The sequence below is a fragment of the Bison bison genome, unplaced genomic scaffold, assembly GCF_000754665.1.
Source record: "Bison bison bison isolate TAMUID 2011002044 unplaced genomic scaffold, Bison_UMD1.0 scf7180017864124, whole genome shotgun sequence".
In the NCBI taxonomy this organism is placed as follows: domain Eukaryota; kingdom Metazoa; phylum Chordata; class Mammalia; order Artiodactyla; family Bovidae; genus Bison; species Bison bison.
Window position 1 is genome coordinate 282,458 of NW_011494696.1, and position 17,921 is coordinate 300,378.

Consider the following 17,921-nt stretch of genomic DNA (forward strand, 5'->3'; position numbering starts at 1 on the left):
ACCAGAAGGGAAAGAGACACGTGTACCCCAATGTTCATCGCAGCACTGTTTATAATAGCCAAGACATGGAAGCAACCTAGATGTCCATCAGCAGATGAATGGATAAGAAAGCTGTGGTACATATACACAATGGAGTATTACTCAGCCATTAAAAAGAATACATTTGAATCAGTTCTAATGAGGTGGATGAAACTGGAGCCTATTATACAGAGTGAAGTAAGCCAGAAGGAAAAACATAAATACAGTATACTAACGCATATATATGGAATTTAGAAAGATGGTAACAATAACCCGGTGTACAAGACAGCAAAAGAGACATTGATGTATAGAACAGTCTTATGGACTCTGTGGGAGAGGGAGAGGGTGGGAAGATTTGGGACAATGGCAATGAAACATGTAAAATATCATGTAGGAAACGAGTTGCCAGTCCAGGTTCGATGCATGATGCTGGATGCTTGGGGCTGGTGCACTGGGATGGCCCAGAGGGATGGTATGGGGAGAGAGGAGGGAGGAGGGTTCAGGATGGGGAACACATGTATACCTGTGGCGGATTCATTTTGATATTTGGCAAAACTAATACAATTATGTAAAGTTTAAAAATAAAATAAAATTAGAAAAAAAAAAAAGAACTGAAGAGGTAGGTGTGGTCCTAGGAACAGCAGTTTTCCACAGTTTTTTCTAGATCTCTTCTCTGTTCTCTCTCTACTTCAGTGTGTATATGTCTATGTCTGCATCTCTGTATCTCCCTCACTTATGTCTCCCTCTTTTTGGAAGTCTCTGTGAGTGCAGATCTCTGTGTATTGTTTTTCTTTTCTTTTAATTTTTCAGTTTTGACTCTTTCTTGCTTCTCCAGCCTCTTAATCTCCCTAAATTGTTCTTTATCTCCTGGATTCTTCTTTCAACCCTCTCTTCACTTTCAACTTGGAGAAAAATTGGGAGAGCTAGTTATATACTGTTTACATCTGACAAGCAGTGTGACCACAGCCAACTCAAACACTTCCTGCATTTCAAATTCCTCCCCTGTAGAAAGAGGATAGGAATCCCCCTTCTACCTCCCTACCTAAGCTTCCTTGAGAAGGATACAGTGGGATGTCAAAAGCAATGCTAATGGCTGTCATTATTGAGACTTCCTATTTATCAGGTACATTATATCCATCATTTTACCTATCCCCAGAATATTCAATTTGGAGGGTGGAAATTATTACATTCCACCTTTTTTACTGAGATGGAAACCGAGACCCCGACATGGTCATATGGCTTACCCAAGATTATAAAACAGAATCTGAATTGAAACCTATGTCTTTGTCATGGTATATGCATAAAATTCTGATAATAGGTGACACTCATAAAAATGATTGGAAAATACACAGTGTCATTACAATGACAGCTATACCTGAACAGTGACAGCTAATTGTTGCTTCTTCTTTGTTTTCTTTCCCCAATGCTCAGTGAAAGAATACCTCTAACGAAAGTGAAGACCCTGCAAGAAATGCTCAGTGGAAAAAAAACTTGCTGAACAATATCTTGGAGTAACATGCTTACAGAATGTCCCAGATTTCTACTTATGATTCAAATATAACATCTGTACCCATGAGGAACTTTCTGGATGTGAGTGTGTTCGGAGGATGGCGGTCCACAGCATTCCCTGGTGGTCTAGGGCCTAGTACTGGGTCTCATCCAGAGGTGGCAGGTTAGATGTTGGGGCTGGGGCTCCTGCAGAAGGCAGGGACACTGGGGAACAAGGACCCCATTCCAGAGGAGAAGACACTCTCATCCTCAACTCTCAGTCTGTGGTGACTGGGCCCAGCATTACCAGGTGGCAGGTAAACAACCATTTCTGTGTCAAAGATGTGTCATTAGTTTGAGGGAGATTGTTCCTTCTGAACTAAGTGAGCCACTCAGTTACAGATGAAGGGTGAGCCATCTCCAGTCAAAAGATAAAGCCAACTGCAAAGCAATTGTGAATCCCCAGGCAGAGGAATTCAGCTTCAACAGATTCAAGGATAATAGCAGTAAGTTGTGTAGTAAAATTGTTCAGTAGAGTTACTAAACTGCTCTTCTTTTATTAAAAATTTTTTTTTTAAATAAAGGCTCAATTTGTCTTCAAGAATGCCCAGGCTAGCATGAGAAATAGGCAAAGAGTAAATACATGTCAAATGAAAGGGTCACCTGTGTGGTGTTGATTGGATATGGTTTGAGTTTAGAGGGAGTGGCTGGGGTTGATCAAGGTGGACCTTCTGGGGAAGGGGGTGCTCAGGCTGAATTTGAAGAGGAGACTAGAGAGCTCCTCAAATGAAGGTACTAGGACTTCCCTGGGGTCAAGTGCTTATAGCTCTGGGCTTCCAATGCAGGAGGTACTGTTTCAAAGCCTGATCATAGAACTAATATCCCATATGCCGCATAACACAGCAAAAAAAATCAAATGCAGGCACTTCTGTGAGCTACGGCTGTGAGCTGCACAGTGGTTGGAAAGTGATCTCAGGAGACATGTGACACCCAGAGAGAGGCAGCAGTGTGGGAATCGAAGGGAGCAAAGTCTGCGCTAACCAACCCCCTTTTGGTCCCCACAGTTGTCCTCTGTGGGTAACATCACCATTGGAACACCCGCTCAGGAGTTTCAGGTCATCTTTGATACAGGCTCATCTGACTTGTGGGTGCCCTTCATCTTTTGCACTAGTCCATCCTGTTGTGAGTATAAGCACCTCTCAATCCACCCATCTTTTACTTGCCCGCCACCTTTGCACTTGTCTGACCTTCATGTCTTGTGTCTGCAGATACACACAATACCTTCAAGTATCACGAGTCTTCCACCTATTGGAATACCCATAAGCCTTTGAACATCATCTATGAAACTGGAATAATGAAGTTTCCTTATGACACCACTTGGGTAATGTGGAAACAGAAGCTGAGTCAGGACTGACTATGGAGTGACTGCTGCTTACAAAACAGATGCAGGACCAGCTGGCAGAACCCATCCTTTCCTAACTCCCATAGATATTGGCCATCTTACCTACAGGATCCTGTCCCTGGGGAGACAGCCCCTGTGTTGACACACAAACTCCCAGATTAGCTAACCCAGAGAGTGCCTTGAGGTGTGGACTTGCAGCTCCACTGCCCATGAGCAGCTCAAGGTTCATTTTGAAGGGAGCAAGAAGACGGGGGGAAAGAGCATGCACTTTTATATTCTCTGACTGTTCCAGGCACTTTGATGGTAATAACTTGTTTAATCCTGCAACAACCCACGCAGCAGGTACTTTGATAAGCTCATGATACAGATGAGGAAACTGAGGTGCAGACAGCAAGGGCCTTGCTGAGGTCACATATGTGGTATGCGGTGGAGCTGGACTGGCTTGTCGGGACTGAAGCTGCTGTAAGATGTTTGGGGACAGGATAAAACTAATCTGGGGACCCTGGGGGCAGTCAAGCACTTCAGATATCCAAGTTGAGAAAGAAGGAAGCCAGAGATGTTGTGGGGCCTAATAAATGGTTTCTCACTTCAGGGGCCTTTGAGAGTCTAATAAAACCTTCAGCCTGCCTCCCCCAAATTACCTCCGGAGTTGCCCTCCCTCTTTTACTCTCTCTCTCATACACACTCACACAAAGACACACATACCCCCAATGTGTATTTCCCAGGAGGTAATTTCATAAGAACCCTGCCAGCAACATTGCGTAACTGGCTTCTGCCATCCTGGCAGATGCAGAATCCAAAATACATTGCAATCAATTCAGTCCATTTTTGTCTTCAGTCATAGTGTCGCCAATAGAAGGCTCTCCTGCTCTCTACTCTTTTTGTCCTGAAGGGGGCACCATTGGGTCCTGACCTGAGTCTCTTGGTTGCCCCACTTGGACAGAAGGCTTGAGGCCAATTTGACAGAGGGGCAGATGTTTTAAAATCCACAGCCCCACACAAATGGAACCCAAATTTCCCTCCCATCTTGGTCTAGCCATCTGAGGTCCATCAAAGACACAGCTTAGCGTCAGTTCTTCTCTGAGGATCTAATGGCAATGCACATCAGCCTAGTCCCAGCCCCACTTCCTAAATCTTTATGTGGGAATACTCTCCTCTCCACAGACTGGGGACCTTGTTAGCACTGACCAGCCATTTGGCCTAAGCTTGGAGCTAAGCAAGTTTGATAATACACCTTTTGATGGCCTCCTGGGCTTGAACTACCCCCACATGTCTGCCATAGGAGCCATCCCCATCTTTGACAACCTGAAGAAACAAGGTGCCATTTCTGAGCCTGTCTTTGCCTTCTTCTTGAGCAAGTAAGTCTGAGCTGGACAAGCCCTCTATCCAAATTAGCTGTAAGATGCTTTCCATTGCACAAAAATTATCGAACACTTGATACAGAAGTATCCTGAGAGATAATCTAACCCAAGATAACTATGGCCCCAGCCCTCACCTGGCTTCACCACTGGCTTTTATAAATAAAGTTTTATTGGAACACAACCATGCTCCTAGGCTCAAAAGAAGCGGCTTTGTCTAGGGGTGAGGAAAGGGGAAGACCAATGGAAGGTGTCAGGATACAAGTTGGAGGAAAAGACAACAGGATTTGCTGATGGATTTGATATGGAAGGAAGGAGAGGGATGGCAGAAATCTTTCCTTCCTCACTATGAGTTCACTGGGAACCAAACACCAGCTACCCAATTTTCAGGAGCCAGTGAAAAATGAAAGTGTGGGAGCCATTGTTCACCAAGTATTGGAAATTTCAAGACAGGGATAACAGAGGCGGTGGGCCCAGCTGATGGGAGGCCCTATAGATAGCACAGGTCATGGCCAATGAAGCCAATATGGGTGACCAGAAGCCACACTCTTAGTGCTTTCAGTCCTTGATTTTTCTGAAAAATGACAAGTTGGACAAGCAGAAGGCCAAAACCCTTCAGCATACTGTCCTCTGAGGGTATATCTGAGCACTCAGGTCTTAGGAGGTCCAGGGTCTCTTCAGAAGCCTGGGTGGGTGGAGCCCGGCCAGGTGACTCAGCTTCTAACCTCTGTCCACTGATTAGCCAGTTACTGGCCTCAACCAGGTTCTCAAGCCCTCTTGGGCTCAATCTCTGCTTCTGTAAATAGGGAGCTTATTAGGGCCTTGATGGGTGGACAAGCACAGCCCTAATAGTACTATTTACTGTCCTCCAAGGATCCCCATCTTTATTCTCTCTACAGATGCAGGGTAAGTGGCTGTGTGGGATGTTTGGTGGTGTGGACAAAGACTACTACCAGGGAGAACTCAACTGGGTACCATTGAACGAAATTGCTTACTGGCGGATAAACATGGGACAGCAAGCCTCTCCCTCTGAGGGCTACCTCAAGTGATGCTCCCACATGTGTACATTGACACAGGCAGACACACAGAAATGCACTCGCAGACACACAGTCAACAGACATATACACCACCCACAGTGACACATACAGACACAAAGCACACATAAACACACAAGCGGGCACATGTCAGCATGTCAGCAGGCACATAGAAACACATGCAGGCACAGATAAACATGCATACCAGTCAGAGACACACAAGCACACACAAAGAGCCACATGGGAATACACACACAAATAAACACACAAACACAAAGATACACAAACCATCCGTGGATCCATAATCACCCCAGGCCTCCTGACCAGGGCTTTGAGCAGGGTCCTTCACAGGGTCCAGAGAGGCCTGTGCAGCTGGGGGAGCACTGCACCCCTGAGTGTGAGGTGGGGAGCACAGTTAGAGGACCCTACAGTCTGGTGAAAAAAGGTTTAGGGAGAATTTCCTCAGCCTGAACAGAGTTATGATAAGATGACCAACTGTCCAGGTTTACCCAGGACAGAGTAAGTTTTCATTACAGATCAATGTCAGTTTAAAAACAGGGAAAGTGCTGAACAAATGGCGAAAACTGGTCTCCTTAGGGAGAAGCTAGCCAGCAGTGGAGAGAGGCTGGCCACAGTACTGAGATCTGAAAGCGACTCATAATAAAAGACACCCCACATAACTATAGCTATCTACCCCGGGCACACAGTGCAGCAGGTGTTATAACAGAGAATCAGGAAGGTGGGATCCAGAAATGAGAACAAGGGGCAATAATGGATGGGATTTTGTGTAGTATCCTCAGACAATGCTGACCTGTCCTTTGGAGGTCCCCTGGGCTAGTCAGTTATCATCTGGCCAGGGCCTCAGTATCTCAGCTGGGTGAGTGAGCAGTGCAGGGAGACACCCTCTCCCAGGGTAGCCGGTCTCCCTTGCCCCTGTGAGAATCTGTTACCCCTGGGAACCTCCATGTTCACTGTGCATTTGACCTGTTTTTGTTCAACACTGGATACAGTTCTCTGGATGGTCCTTATTCATTATTTTCACAGTCTTCATTCACTCATTCAACAGACTAACATCGTTCATCCACTGTGTGCCAGGCATTTTAGGGATGTGATGAGAACAAAACTTCCCTTACATAAGAAGGCAGATGTAAAGAAATGACTCACACACATAGTGAATTGTCACTTTGGTACATACTAGACATGAGGAAGGGTCTACAGAAAGTGACCAAGACAAGAGACTGATATATACCAGGGGAAAGACTTTCCTGAAACCATGACAGTTAAGCTGGAATCTGGAAGATGAGAAGTTAGCTAGTCAAAGGGGAGGAGGGTCTTTTATAAAGGAAGACCAACTTGTGTCAAGGTACAAAAGAGCCTGGTGTAGTCAAGTACTGCATTCAAGGATGTCAAGGAAGGTGTCATGTCCAGAGCAAAGGAAAAGAGTCAGGGCAAGAGATGAAGGGCTGTTCAGGAAATACTCGGGGAAGGGGCAGCTCTGGGGACATTCAGATAAACCTTGACACCTGCTTTGTCCTGATGTCCCAGCATCTCCATGAAAAGAAAGGTTATTGCTTGTTCTCGTGGATGTCATGTCATTATGGACACTGGGACACCAGTGACCGTTGGCCCAACAAGACTGGTAAAGAACATCCAGAAGCTAATCACACCAGGCCACAGGGTTCCGAAGTGAGGGGTCATACCACAGGGTCACTCCCAGTCTCCCCACACAACAAGGATCTCCAGGGCCAACCTCTCTCCTTCTCTCTCTAACAGCACTACGTTTCATGTTTTGCCATCAATACCCTGCCCTCAATTCTCTTCACCATCAATGGCATCAACTACCCAATGCCAGCTCGAGCTTACATCCTCAAAGTGAGGGGAGAACCCTGAGGGTTGGTTCTCAAATAGGAACTTGCAGGAACCTTTTGCTGCTGCTGGGAGGAGGCTGCCCTCTGCAGACCATGTCACACCATTGCAGATGCTGCTGAGCCCCTGTGACTGGGCCAGAGCCTTCCACAAGACCAACCACTTGAGAGTAAAGGGCAGTCTGGGACACTGATCATCCTGAAATAAATGTGGAGACACCACCCAATGCTGGCATGGTGGGAGTCACAAGGAGAGGGGAACACTAAGATCCTCAGTCCTCAGAGAGCTTCAATCAATCAGAGCCCTCAGATACATGAACACAAAAAGTCAGCTTTAGCATTCCATGAAATATGCCATGTGACAAGAAGAATGGCTAGGGACAGTCTCAGTGTGCTGTCCCACCATAAAGTAACTGTCTCCCTTCACTTCTCAAAGTTTCCCTGGTTTGAATGATAAGTTCTTGGTTACCATAGTTCTTGGCTGCAACTTCCCCTTGCTAAGCCCAGTTCCCCCTCTGGGAGTTGGGGTATCAGTCCTCTCTGTGGGGAAGTTGGATGCTAAGGTGAATAAAGGGTGCACAGTGACTGCTCAGCCCCGGCACAGGGTGGAGGCTTCATGTCAGCTCCCAGTGGGAGTTCAGATCAGGCTGATGGGCTCAAAGAAGGCTTTGAGGAAGAGAGGGAATTTCAGTAATTCTAACCCCGCAGTTCATGGAGCCATAAGGAGACCTGCTTTCGTCTAGGCTAATTTACACTAAATTCCATGAAAATGGCATCCCAAGGTGCTCTTAAAGGGGCACTGGGGACAGATTAGTGGTGATGAGGGCTACGGACCAACCGGTGGGGGTGGAGCACCAGAGTAAGTCACCCAACCTAGCCTGGAGTGGCCAAAGAGGGTGAGTGTGGGTCCAAGGAATCTCCCCAGAGGGCCTGAGCAAAGTCTTAAAGAATCTGTTGTGTGCACTACTATTAATGTATCTAAGATGGCTAACCAACAACAAGCTCCTGAGGAGTACAGGGAACTCTGCTAAAGTTATGTGGCAGCCTGGATGGAGGCGGGGGGTGTCTTTGGGACAAGGATACATGGATACATATGACTGAGTCCCTTTACTGTCCACCTGAAATTCATAATATTGTTAATTGGCTATACTCCAAAACAAAATTAGAAGCTTTAAAAAAAAAAAAATAGGTTGTGCGGATGCAGGAGAAAAACAGGTATTCTCTGCAGCGAAGCAAGGAGCAGGAGTCAGAGGAAAGAAACAAAGTGTGAGGAGAACTATGGGACACTCTTCTTCTTTTCTAAAAAGACGTATTGAAGTATGGCTGATCTTCAGTGTTGCATTAAGTTCTGTTGCACAGCAAAATGACTCAGTTACAAACATACAAAAATATTCTTTTTCTTATTCTTTTCATTACAATTCATGAATGAATATTGAATATAGTTCCTTGTGCTATACACTAGGACTTTGTTTTTTATCAGTCCTCGGTATATTGCTTTGCTTCTGATAATCCCAAATTCCCTATCCTCCCCTCCCCAACTCTCCTGCCATATGGCAACCACATATCTTTGCCTTTTTCATTTTTGAATGAACCCTCACATCTGCAGCTGCTGAGAAAACCACCTGATACTTACCAAAAGAGGGAAATAAAACCAAAAAGTGTGCTGAGTCTGGATATTGACTGCAGCTGCAGGTAAGGGCTCCAGAGAAGGCAATGGCACCCCACTCCAGTCCTCTTGCCTGGAAAATCCCATGGATGGAGGAGCCTGGTAGGCTGCAGTCCATGGGGTCTCAAAGAATTGGACACAACTGAGTGACTTCACTTTCACTTTTCATTTTCATACATTGGAGAAGGAAATGGCAACCCACTCCAGTGTTCTTGCCTGGAGAATCCCAGGGACGGGGGAGCCTGGTGTGCTGCCATCTATGGGGTCACACAGATTCGGACATGACTGAAGTGACTTAGCAGCAGCAGCAGCAGCAGGTAAGGGCTCAGGCTGACTGGTGTGTGTCTCTGACTCCCCCAGGATTCTCAAGGCCACTGCTTTGGCACCTTTAAAGAGAACAGAGTGAGTACATCTACAGAGACCTGGATCCTGGGTGACGTCTTCCTGAGGCTGTATTTCTCTGTTTATAATCGAGGAAATGACAGGATTGGCCTGGCTCCAGCAGTGTAACTGCTTGGACTGGTTCAGGAATCAATCAGGCCGCTCCTAACACACACTAGCTCACACTAGGGCACTCCTGCCCAGCGATGCTGGTGAACTGTGTTTGGTGCTCTGCAAACCCTATTCTCAGTAAAGAATAAAAAGTTTCACTCTTTTAAATACACCGGCTATGTTTGTCATAGCTTTCCTTCCAAGGAGCATGCTCTTTTACTTTCATGGCTGCAGTCACCATCTGCAGTGATTTTGGAGCCCAAGAAAATAAAATCTGTCATTGCTCCCACGTTAACCCCTTCTATCTGCCATGAAGTGATGGGACCAGATGCCATGATCTTAGCTTTCTAAATGTTGAGTTTTAAGTCAGCTTTTTCACTCTCCTCTTTCACCCTCATCAGGAGGCTCTTAAGTTCCTCTTCACTTCCTGCCATTAGAGTGGTATCATCTGCATATCTGAGGTTGTTGATATTTCATCACTTTGTCAACAAAGATTTTTATACTCAAAGCTATGGTTTATCCAGTAGTCATGTACGGATGTGAGAGTTGGACCATAAAGAAGGTTGAGCACCAAAGAATTGATGCTTTTGAACTGTGGTGCTGGAAAAGACTCTTGAGAGTCCCTTGGACTGCAAGAAGATTAAACCAGTCAATCCTAAAGGAAGTCAACCTTGAATATTCACTGGAAGGACTGATGCTGAAGCTAAAGTTTCAATACTTTGGACACCTGATGTGAAGAGCCCTGGAAAAGACCCTGATGCTGGGAAATATTGAAAGCAAAAGAAGGTGGCAACAGAGGATGAGATAGTTGTATGGCATCACTGACTCAATGGATGTGAGTTTGAGCAAATTCTGGGAGATTGTGAAGTCAGGGAAGTCTGACTTGCAGTTCATAGGGTTGCCAAGAGTTGGACACAACTTAGTGACTGACCAATAACAAACAGGACAACAATATTGACCTTTTCTGACCTCAGTCAACTAAAGCTTGGATTTTGTCTGCAGCCAAGCCCCTTCATGACTGTGCTTGTACCCTTAGCTTAAAACTTCAGTTTTGCTGTTCCAGGAGACACTGCTTTGGGAAAGACCCCTGGTGTTCTTCTTACTCATCATATGTAATAAATGTTCATTCTCCAAAAAAAAAAAAAGTTTCACTCTTAATGGTGCTAAAACAAATGAGTGCCTCTGTTTGGGTCTGGGAGGTGCATAATAATCAGTGAGGATTTAAAACCAAGTCTGAACCACTAGTGAGAGGAGCCCAACTCAACCGATTTCAATAATTGCAAGCTCTAAAGGTGCCCATGAAAAGCACAGAGGGAAATGCAGTCAGTGTCTGTGGGCTCTTTGAATGGATCAGGCTCTGTGCTTGTGAGATTGGAGTGGCCAAAGAAGGCCTGTCTGAGGGAGACACATTTGAGACGATGCTAAACATTGAGAAGAAGCCAGCAAAGCAAAAAGCTGGAAGAACATTCTAGATGTGAGAAATAGTCACTGTAAAGGCCCAAGGTAACCAAGCGTAATAAATAGCTACTTTTCCAGTTCCAATATTGGTTTCATGCTTGGAACTTGGCCACAGGTCACCAACCAGGACCTCATTACATACTTCACTTGTGAGTTACCAGCAATGAACCATCTCATGCTCCCCAGAAGGGAGATCCTGGTGCTGTCACAGGGCTGAGTCAGCCCTGGGCCCAGGGCCGTGTACACAAGCTGGTTATCACCAGGGGCATCAGGTGCCAGGGGCATCACCAGTGACTCTGGCTATCTCTGTGTGCTTGTCCTCAGGGGTGGAAACTCCAGGGAACTGATAGAGCCAAGAGACAAAAGCTCTTGTCCCATCTTGCCTTGTGTGATCCCATGGCCGGCTGACTACACTGCTCTCTGGGCAAAATCTCCTTCCTCTCTTCCTTCTCCAAAGGTGGCTTGTGAATAAGATCAGCACCTGACCCTGAAGTCTGGTGGCTGGAACTCAACTCACAACCAGCTGAGACCCAGAGATGTCCAGCATTGTCCTGAGTGTCTGTCCTTTTTCTCCAACCAGTTCCCTAAAGCAAAGTCCCCAAAGAACATGAATGGTTCACCCCCTCTCAAGGCATTCAAAGCTCCAAGATCTTTTTTGAGCATCAAAGAGGGAACAAGTCCCTTGATTATAGGCTTTTCTCAATCCAAACCTCGCTCAGGCAGGGGTTCCCTGAGGAAAGAGTAACACTCTGCGTCTAAGTTCTCAGGGGGCTGAACATGGAATGCTCCTTCTTGTGAATGCAGGTCCATGTGACCCAGTGTCTCAAGGGTCTGTGTTGTGTGAATGAGGAGTGGAAGCTCTGGGCCTGCTGAGCTGGGAGTCAGTCAGACACCACCTGCATGACTGCTTCCTGGGGACACTCCAGCTGGGGCTCCCCCACTGTTCCTGGAACTCAGAAGAAACAGCCTGCAGTATGGCTTTCCTGCTGCTACAAGAAGGCAGATCTGATAGAATCGCAGCCAGACTTGAGGGACAATGGGAAAGGAACTTCCACTCTGGTACCTGCAGACCTCTGAGAGCTGCCCAGCAGTGAATGCAATTGAACTTTCTCTCATCTTTCACTTCCTGGAGTTCTCCTAGCCTGAGAACCAGAGGTCCTGGTTCCCAGGTTTTCATTAACTTACCTGAAGCCTTAGAGTGAGTCATAAACCCTATGGTTCAGTTTCCCATCTCTTGGATGAGGGAGACTGTACTTGCTCCAGAACAGTTGTTCCTGACTGAAGTTCAATGTCAATAAGTGGACAAGTGGCTCAGAGGTATCTGTTACTGAGAATGCTAGGGCTGCATCTAGTGGGCAGGGGGCCATAACTGCCTGCTGATGTCCATGGATCCTGGGCTCAGGACTGGGAGTGGAAGACAACTTAGCACACAGCTGCTGTGAGATGGAGGACCTTAGAGGCCTTGCCATGGAACTCACCTCCATTTGGGTTCTGTGGGATGAGTTCAGGTAGCTATAAGTCAGAAGTTACCAACTGGGAAGGTTGTAGTTTCCTCTGCAGAAACCCGAGTTGGGCTGATGAATTAACTCTCTGAAAGGAACTCTGGGCAAAGACCTGCCAGGACGCTTAGATAAATTAGGAAGTATTTTAAATGCTTGGATGACCTGCCATTTTGCTGCCCAGCTTGGGATGATGCCCATAGTTAGAGTGGAATCAAAGGGCCCCTGGGGGAAGCTGTCCCTCTCCCCATGACTCATTAACAGTGAGTATGGCTCTATCCCCTTCATGTCCAGAGCAGGAATTCCAGCAAGAAGAACATGACCTCCAGTAAGGTTAAACAGAAGGCTTGGGTGGACTTGGCTCTCTGGTTGGCGCCATTCCTTTCCTAGTGTTTCTTCCTTCCCTCCTGGATCCTGAGCAATCTGCCTACGTCTTGGCTCCTGGGTTATGAATTCCTCCTCCCTTTCCTTCCAAATGTCCCCAGAGCCCCACTAGTGGCTCCCTCCATACCCAGGCCCTCTCTCTCACCTGCTGCTGCTAAGTCGCTTCAGTTGTGTCACTGAAGTCATAACACTAAAGAAGAGAAAACCAGGGAGGGGGCTGCCCAGTTCATTCTTTCTAAAAATGTCCCCATCCCTTCTCCTGCCAGGCCCTGATCTGGCTCATTAGAGTCTCCAGCTGGATGAACAAGCAAGTTAGCAGCGGGGGTGCAGATGGGGGTGAGGGTGGGGTCTTCGGGTGTGGGGGATGGTGATCAGAGGACAGAAGAGCTGGATAGAGAGCAGGTGGGTCTCCAACCACTCAGTCTTTGGGGGGCCTACCTGAATCTGCTTTTCTTGGGCCCTGCAGGGTACCACTAAGATAGAGACTTCAAAATGGACATTTTGGTAATTTATTACAAAATAATGTCAAACAAAACAGAAATAAGAAAGAATAGTATCATGAACCCTGTATTTCATCATTCGGCATCAATAACTACAAAACTACTCTCTGAGTCCCATAGGTTGTCATAGAGCAGAGACTAGAAGTGCAAGTCAGTTGGTGGACAATCAGTTCCTGGTGATGACAATCCTCTTGACTTGCATCAGTTCTCTTCTTTCTATATTCTCATGTGTGGTAGGGGAGGGAACGGAGGAAGAGGGAGAATAAGAGAGAAAGGGGGGAGGCAAGAGTTTAAACTCATCATCATGAGGGCCCCACCATCAAAAACCCATATCAAGTTTACCTCGCAAAGACCCTACCTCATAATACCATCACATTGGGAGTTAAGGATTCAAGGTCTGAATTGCAGGGAACAAAACTCAATCTATAGCGGCTATGCAGATCTCTTTTCAAATCAAGACAGAGCCTCATTTAATTTCTTTTTTCTTTTACTATTTATTCATCTCTGCTGAAGTATTTTAAGGAAAAGGTTCAGTTCAGTTCAGTCCAGTAGCTCAGTCATGTCTGACTCTTTGCAACCCCATGGATTGCAGGACGCCAGGCCTCCCTGTCCATCACCAACTCCCGGAGGTCACCCAAACTCATGTCCATCAAGTCGGTGATGCCATCCAGCCATCTCATCCTCTGTTGTCCCCTTCTCCTCCTGCCCCCAATCCCTCCCAGCATCAGAGTCTTTTCCAATGTCAACTCTTCGCATGAGGTGGCCAAAGTACTGGAGTTTCAGCTTCAGCAGCAGTCCTTCCAATGAACACCCAGGAATGATCTCCTTCAGAATGGACTGGTTGGATGTCCTTGCAGTCCAAGGGACTCTCAAGAGTCTTCTCCAATACCACAGTTCAAAAGCATCAATTCTTTGGTGCTCAGCCTTCTTCACAGTCCAACTCTAACATCCATACATGACCACAGGAAAAATCATAGCCTTGACTAGACAGACCTTTGTTGGCAAGGTAATGTCTCTGCTTTTGAAGATGCTGTCTAGGTTGGTCATAACTTTCCTTCCAAGGAGTAAGCGTCTTTTAATTCCATGACTACAATCACCATCTGCAGTGATTTTGGAGCCCAAAGAAATAAAGTCTGACACTGTTTCCACTGTTTCCCCATCTATTTCCCATGAAGTGATGGGTTCAGATGCCATGATCTTAGTTTTCTGAATGTTGAGCTTTAAGGCAACTTTTTCACTCTCCTCTTTCACTTTCATCAAGAGGATTTTTGTTCCTCTTCACTTTCTGCCATAAGGGTGGTGTCATCTGCAAATCTGAGGTTATTGATATTTCTCCTGGCAATCTTGATTCCAGCTTGTGCTTCTTCCAGCCCAGCGTTTCTCATGATGTACTCTGCATATAAATTAAATAAGCAAGGAAAAGGTTACCATCTCACAAAATATAGATAACCAAAATGTATTTTGTTGCAAATAAAATTAACATCTAATATTCAGTCCATGTTCAAATTTCCCTGATTCTCTAAAAACAGATGTCTTTTCACAGTTTATTGAAAGAATGTACTCATATGTTTCACTTTTAAGTTGTTCTCTTTTAAGACTAAATAACTGTCTCTTTCCCAATTTTAAAGCCATTTGTTTGTTCAAAAACTGGGAGGAAGTGGCATGATTTGTCTTATAGAATGTCTCAAGTATTGGGTTAGAGCAGGAATCCACAACACTGGCACCAGGACCAATACCATTCCTTGGTCTATTGAGAACCAGGTTGCAGAGCAGGAGGTGAGCAGCAGGCCAGTGAGTGAGGCTTCATCTGTATTTACAGCTGCTCCCCATCACTCTCTCATCACCCAGAGATGGGTCAGTCTCATTTTAGGAAAAGAAGATCTGGGCTCCCACCAATTCTGCATTATGATGATCTGTATAATTATTTCATTACATATCCCAATGTAATAATAAAAGAAATAAAGTGCACAATAAGTGAAATATCCTTCAATCATCCCAAAATCATCTCCCTTTGAAAAAATTGTCTTCCAGGAAACCAGCCCCTTGTGACAAAAGTTGGGGGATTGCTTCTCTGTAGCTTTATCTGTGTTTTTCCCTGGAGACTGGCAGGTAGATCTATACTTGAGTTCAAAAATTTTTATTGAGATATTTCATATGCAGATATATATTTCTTATGGTGCTACTTAAAGAGTCTCACTATTTCTAGTTGCCTCACTTTGAGAGATGCTGAAATGCAGTGGATCCTGATGTTGCCAGCTTCATGCATCCATTGTATACTCCCTTTTTTATTTCCACTTATGGTTTCAGCATCCATTGATGACCTTTGCCCAGATCCATCGTTTCATGAGGATGCTGCAAAATAGTGCTTTCCTGTTTCTACCACTCCTTCTGTTTTAATTTCTGGAATTCTTCAATAAAAATAAGATTCCTTAAACTGTTTGTGGTTGCATGGAATCTGCTACATACAAAAAAACAAGGCATAAATATTGATGATTATTTTCCTTTCTCAGCTCTCAGAATGGTGTTAGGGCCCTAGAAATCTGTCACAATGACAAATGAGATGTTGTCTATTAGTACTTTGAATTTCTGACTTTTTATATATTTAATTTGTTCTAATTAATGGATGTAATGCTAAAATTATCCCAGTTTTGGCTTCTGCATATGGATTCCTAAGCTTTTCTTAGACCCACTACCTAAAACCACTCATATGTCCCTGGGCTGCCTCTGAAGTCTACACTTTTCCTTTTGACCTCTTTGCCTCCTAGCAATCAGCTCTCAAACGAAGACAGCAAACCATGTAGTAGCTAGGCAGACCACATGAGATCATGAATGTCTAGCATGGCCCCTCGTATTCACTTTTATGGTGTCCTTAGCAGTTATTTTCTCCAAGTTGGCAAGTTTCTCCATGCCTTAGATGTCCATGCGCTTCACTTTGGTTTTCAAGCCAAGCCTCAAGGAAGAGATCACAGCAGAATTCTCTGAATTCTGAGAATTTTCTAAGACCATTCACCAAAGACACGGATGGAGATAAAAATTTTATTGAGAGCTTTGTACTTTTATCAGATCCATTAGTGCCCTATAGCGGACAATTAGGGCAGGTTAGAGTACATATAACTAGAAGCTCCTGGTCACCACTGCATGTCAAGGAACTAAAGCTTCCCTGAGTACTTGGACCCAGGAAAGAAGCATGAAGTGGCTTGTGCTCCTCGGGCTGGTGGCCCTCTCAGAGTGCGTAGTCATGTAAGTATGGGGACTGTAAGTGGCATCATCTTCCTTTCTGGGTTAGAAAGAAATAGAATATTTCCCTGATAGTCTTAAGGTTCAACTCTTACTTACTGATAAGCACCTTCTATAGGTACTTATTCTTGCTTCTTTAGCCTTGGGCTTCGCAGGTAGTGCGAAGTGGTAAAGGACCCACGTGCAAATATAGGAGATGTAAGAGATGCAGGTTCAGTTCCTAGGTCGGGAATATCCCCTGGAGAAGGACATGGCAACCCACTCCAATATTTTTGCCTGGAGAATCCCACAGGCAGAGGAGCCTGGCAGGCTGTGGTCCATAGGGTCATATAGAGTTGGACATGACTGAAGGGGCTTAGCACGCATGCAGGCACCTTGCTATAGAAACTGTGGGTCCCAAGGATCGAGATGTAGGTTTCCATGGTTGCATAACTCTTGGGACCCCATCATGTGGTGACCTGCTGAAAATGGAAGACCTTGCAATTGTTTAGTGTACAACCTGTACAAATGTATGTGTGGTCCTGTGGAATAGCATTTTTCTACATTTTATTCTAGGTGTCCTCTCTGTTCTTTCTCTACTTGAGTGTGTATATGTCTATATGTCTATGTCTGCATCTCGGCATCTCTCTCATTTATCTCTCCATCTCCTTGGAAGTCTCTGTGAGTGCAGATCTCTCCGTGTTGTTTTCTCTTCTTTCAATTTTTCAGTTTTGACTCATCCTTGCTTCTTTAGCCTCTTAATTTCCCTAATTTGTTTCCTATCTTCTGGATTCTTCTCTCAACCCTCTGTTCCATTTCTATTTGGAGAAAGATTGGGAGAGCTACTTCTACATTGTTTTACATCTGAAAAGCAGTGTGAACACAGCCAAGTGACAAACTCCTTGAATTTCAGATTCTTTCCCCATAAAATTAGGATAATGATCCCCTTCTACAACCTTCCTCCCTGATCTTCCTTAAGAACAATACAGTGGGATGGCAATAGGAATACTAACAGCTGTCATTGTTGAGATTCACTATACATCAGATACATTATATCATCACTTCACTTATGTCCCAAATTTTCTATATGGAGGGTGGTAATCATTACATTCCACCTTTTTACCCAGGGGTAAGCTGAGAATCCAAATGGTCTTACCCAATGTTACACAACAGAACCTGTATTCAAACCTACGTCCTTGCCATGGTATTTGCATGGCATTCCGATAATAAGGTGACATTCATAAAAATGCTTGGAAAATACACAGTGTATTACAATGACAGTTATACCTTAACACAGACAGCTAATGGTATCTTCTCCTTTGTTTCTTTTCCTAATCCTCGGTGAAAGTTTGCCTCTAAAGAAAATGAAGACCTTGCGAGAAACCCTGAGGGAAAAAAACTTGCTGAACAATTTCCTAGAGGAACAAGCTTACAGACTGTCCAAGAATGACTCCAAAATAACTATTCACCCCCTGAGGAACTATCTGGATGTGAGTTTGTAGGGAGGATGGCTCTCACAGCGCCCCCTGGTGCTCTGGCCT

General features: G+C 45.1%; 1 protein-coding gene and 1 pseudogene across 1 annotated transcript in view; both read left to right on the top strand.

The window, feature by feature from the left end:
* The window catches only part of LOC104988334, a 10,771-nt pseudogene extending 1,430 nt beyond the window's left edge, over window positions 1-9,341 (top strand).
* A 7,010-nt stretch (window positions 9,342-16,351) lies between these two features.
* Window positions 16,352-17,921, top strand: part of LOC104988352 (pregnancy-associated glycoprotein 2-like) — a 9,413-nt gene continuing 7,843 nt past the window's right edge. The window contains 2 exon segments of the mRNA XM_010839637.1: window positions 16,352-16,404; window positions 17,729-17,887. Of these exon segments, the coding sequence (XP_010837939.1) occupies window positions 16,352-16,404; window positions 17,729-17,887 (212 nt within the window).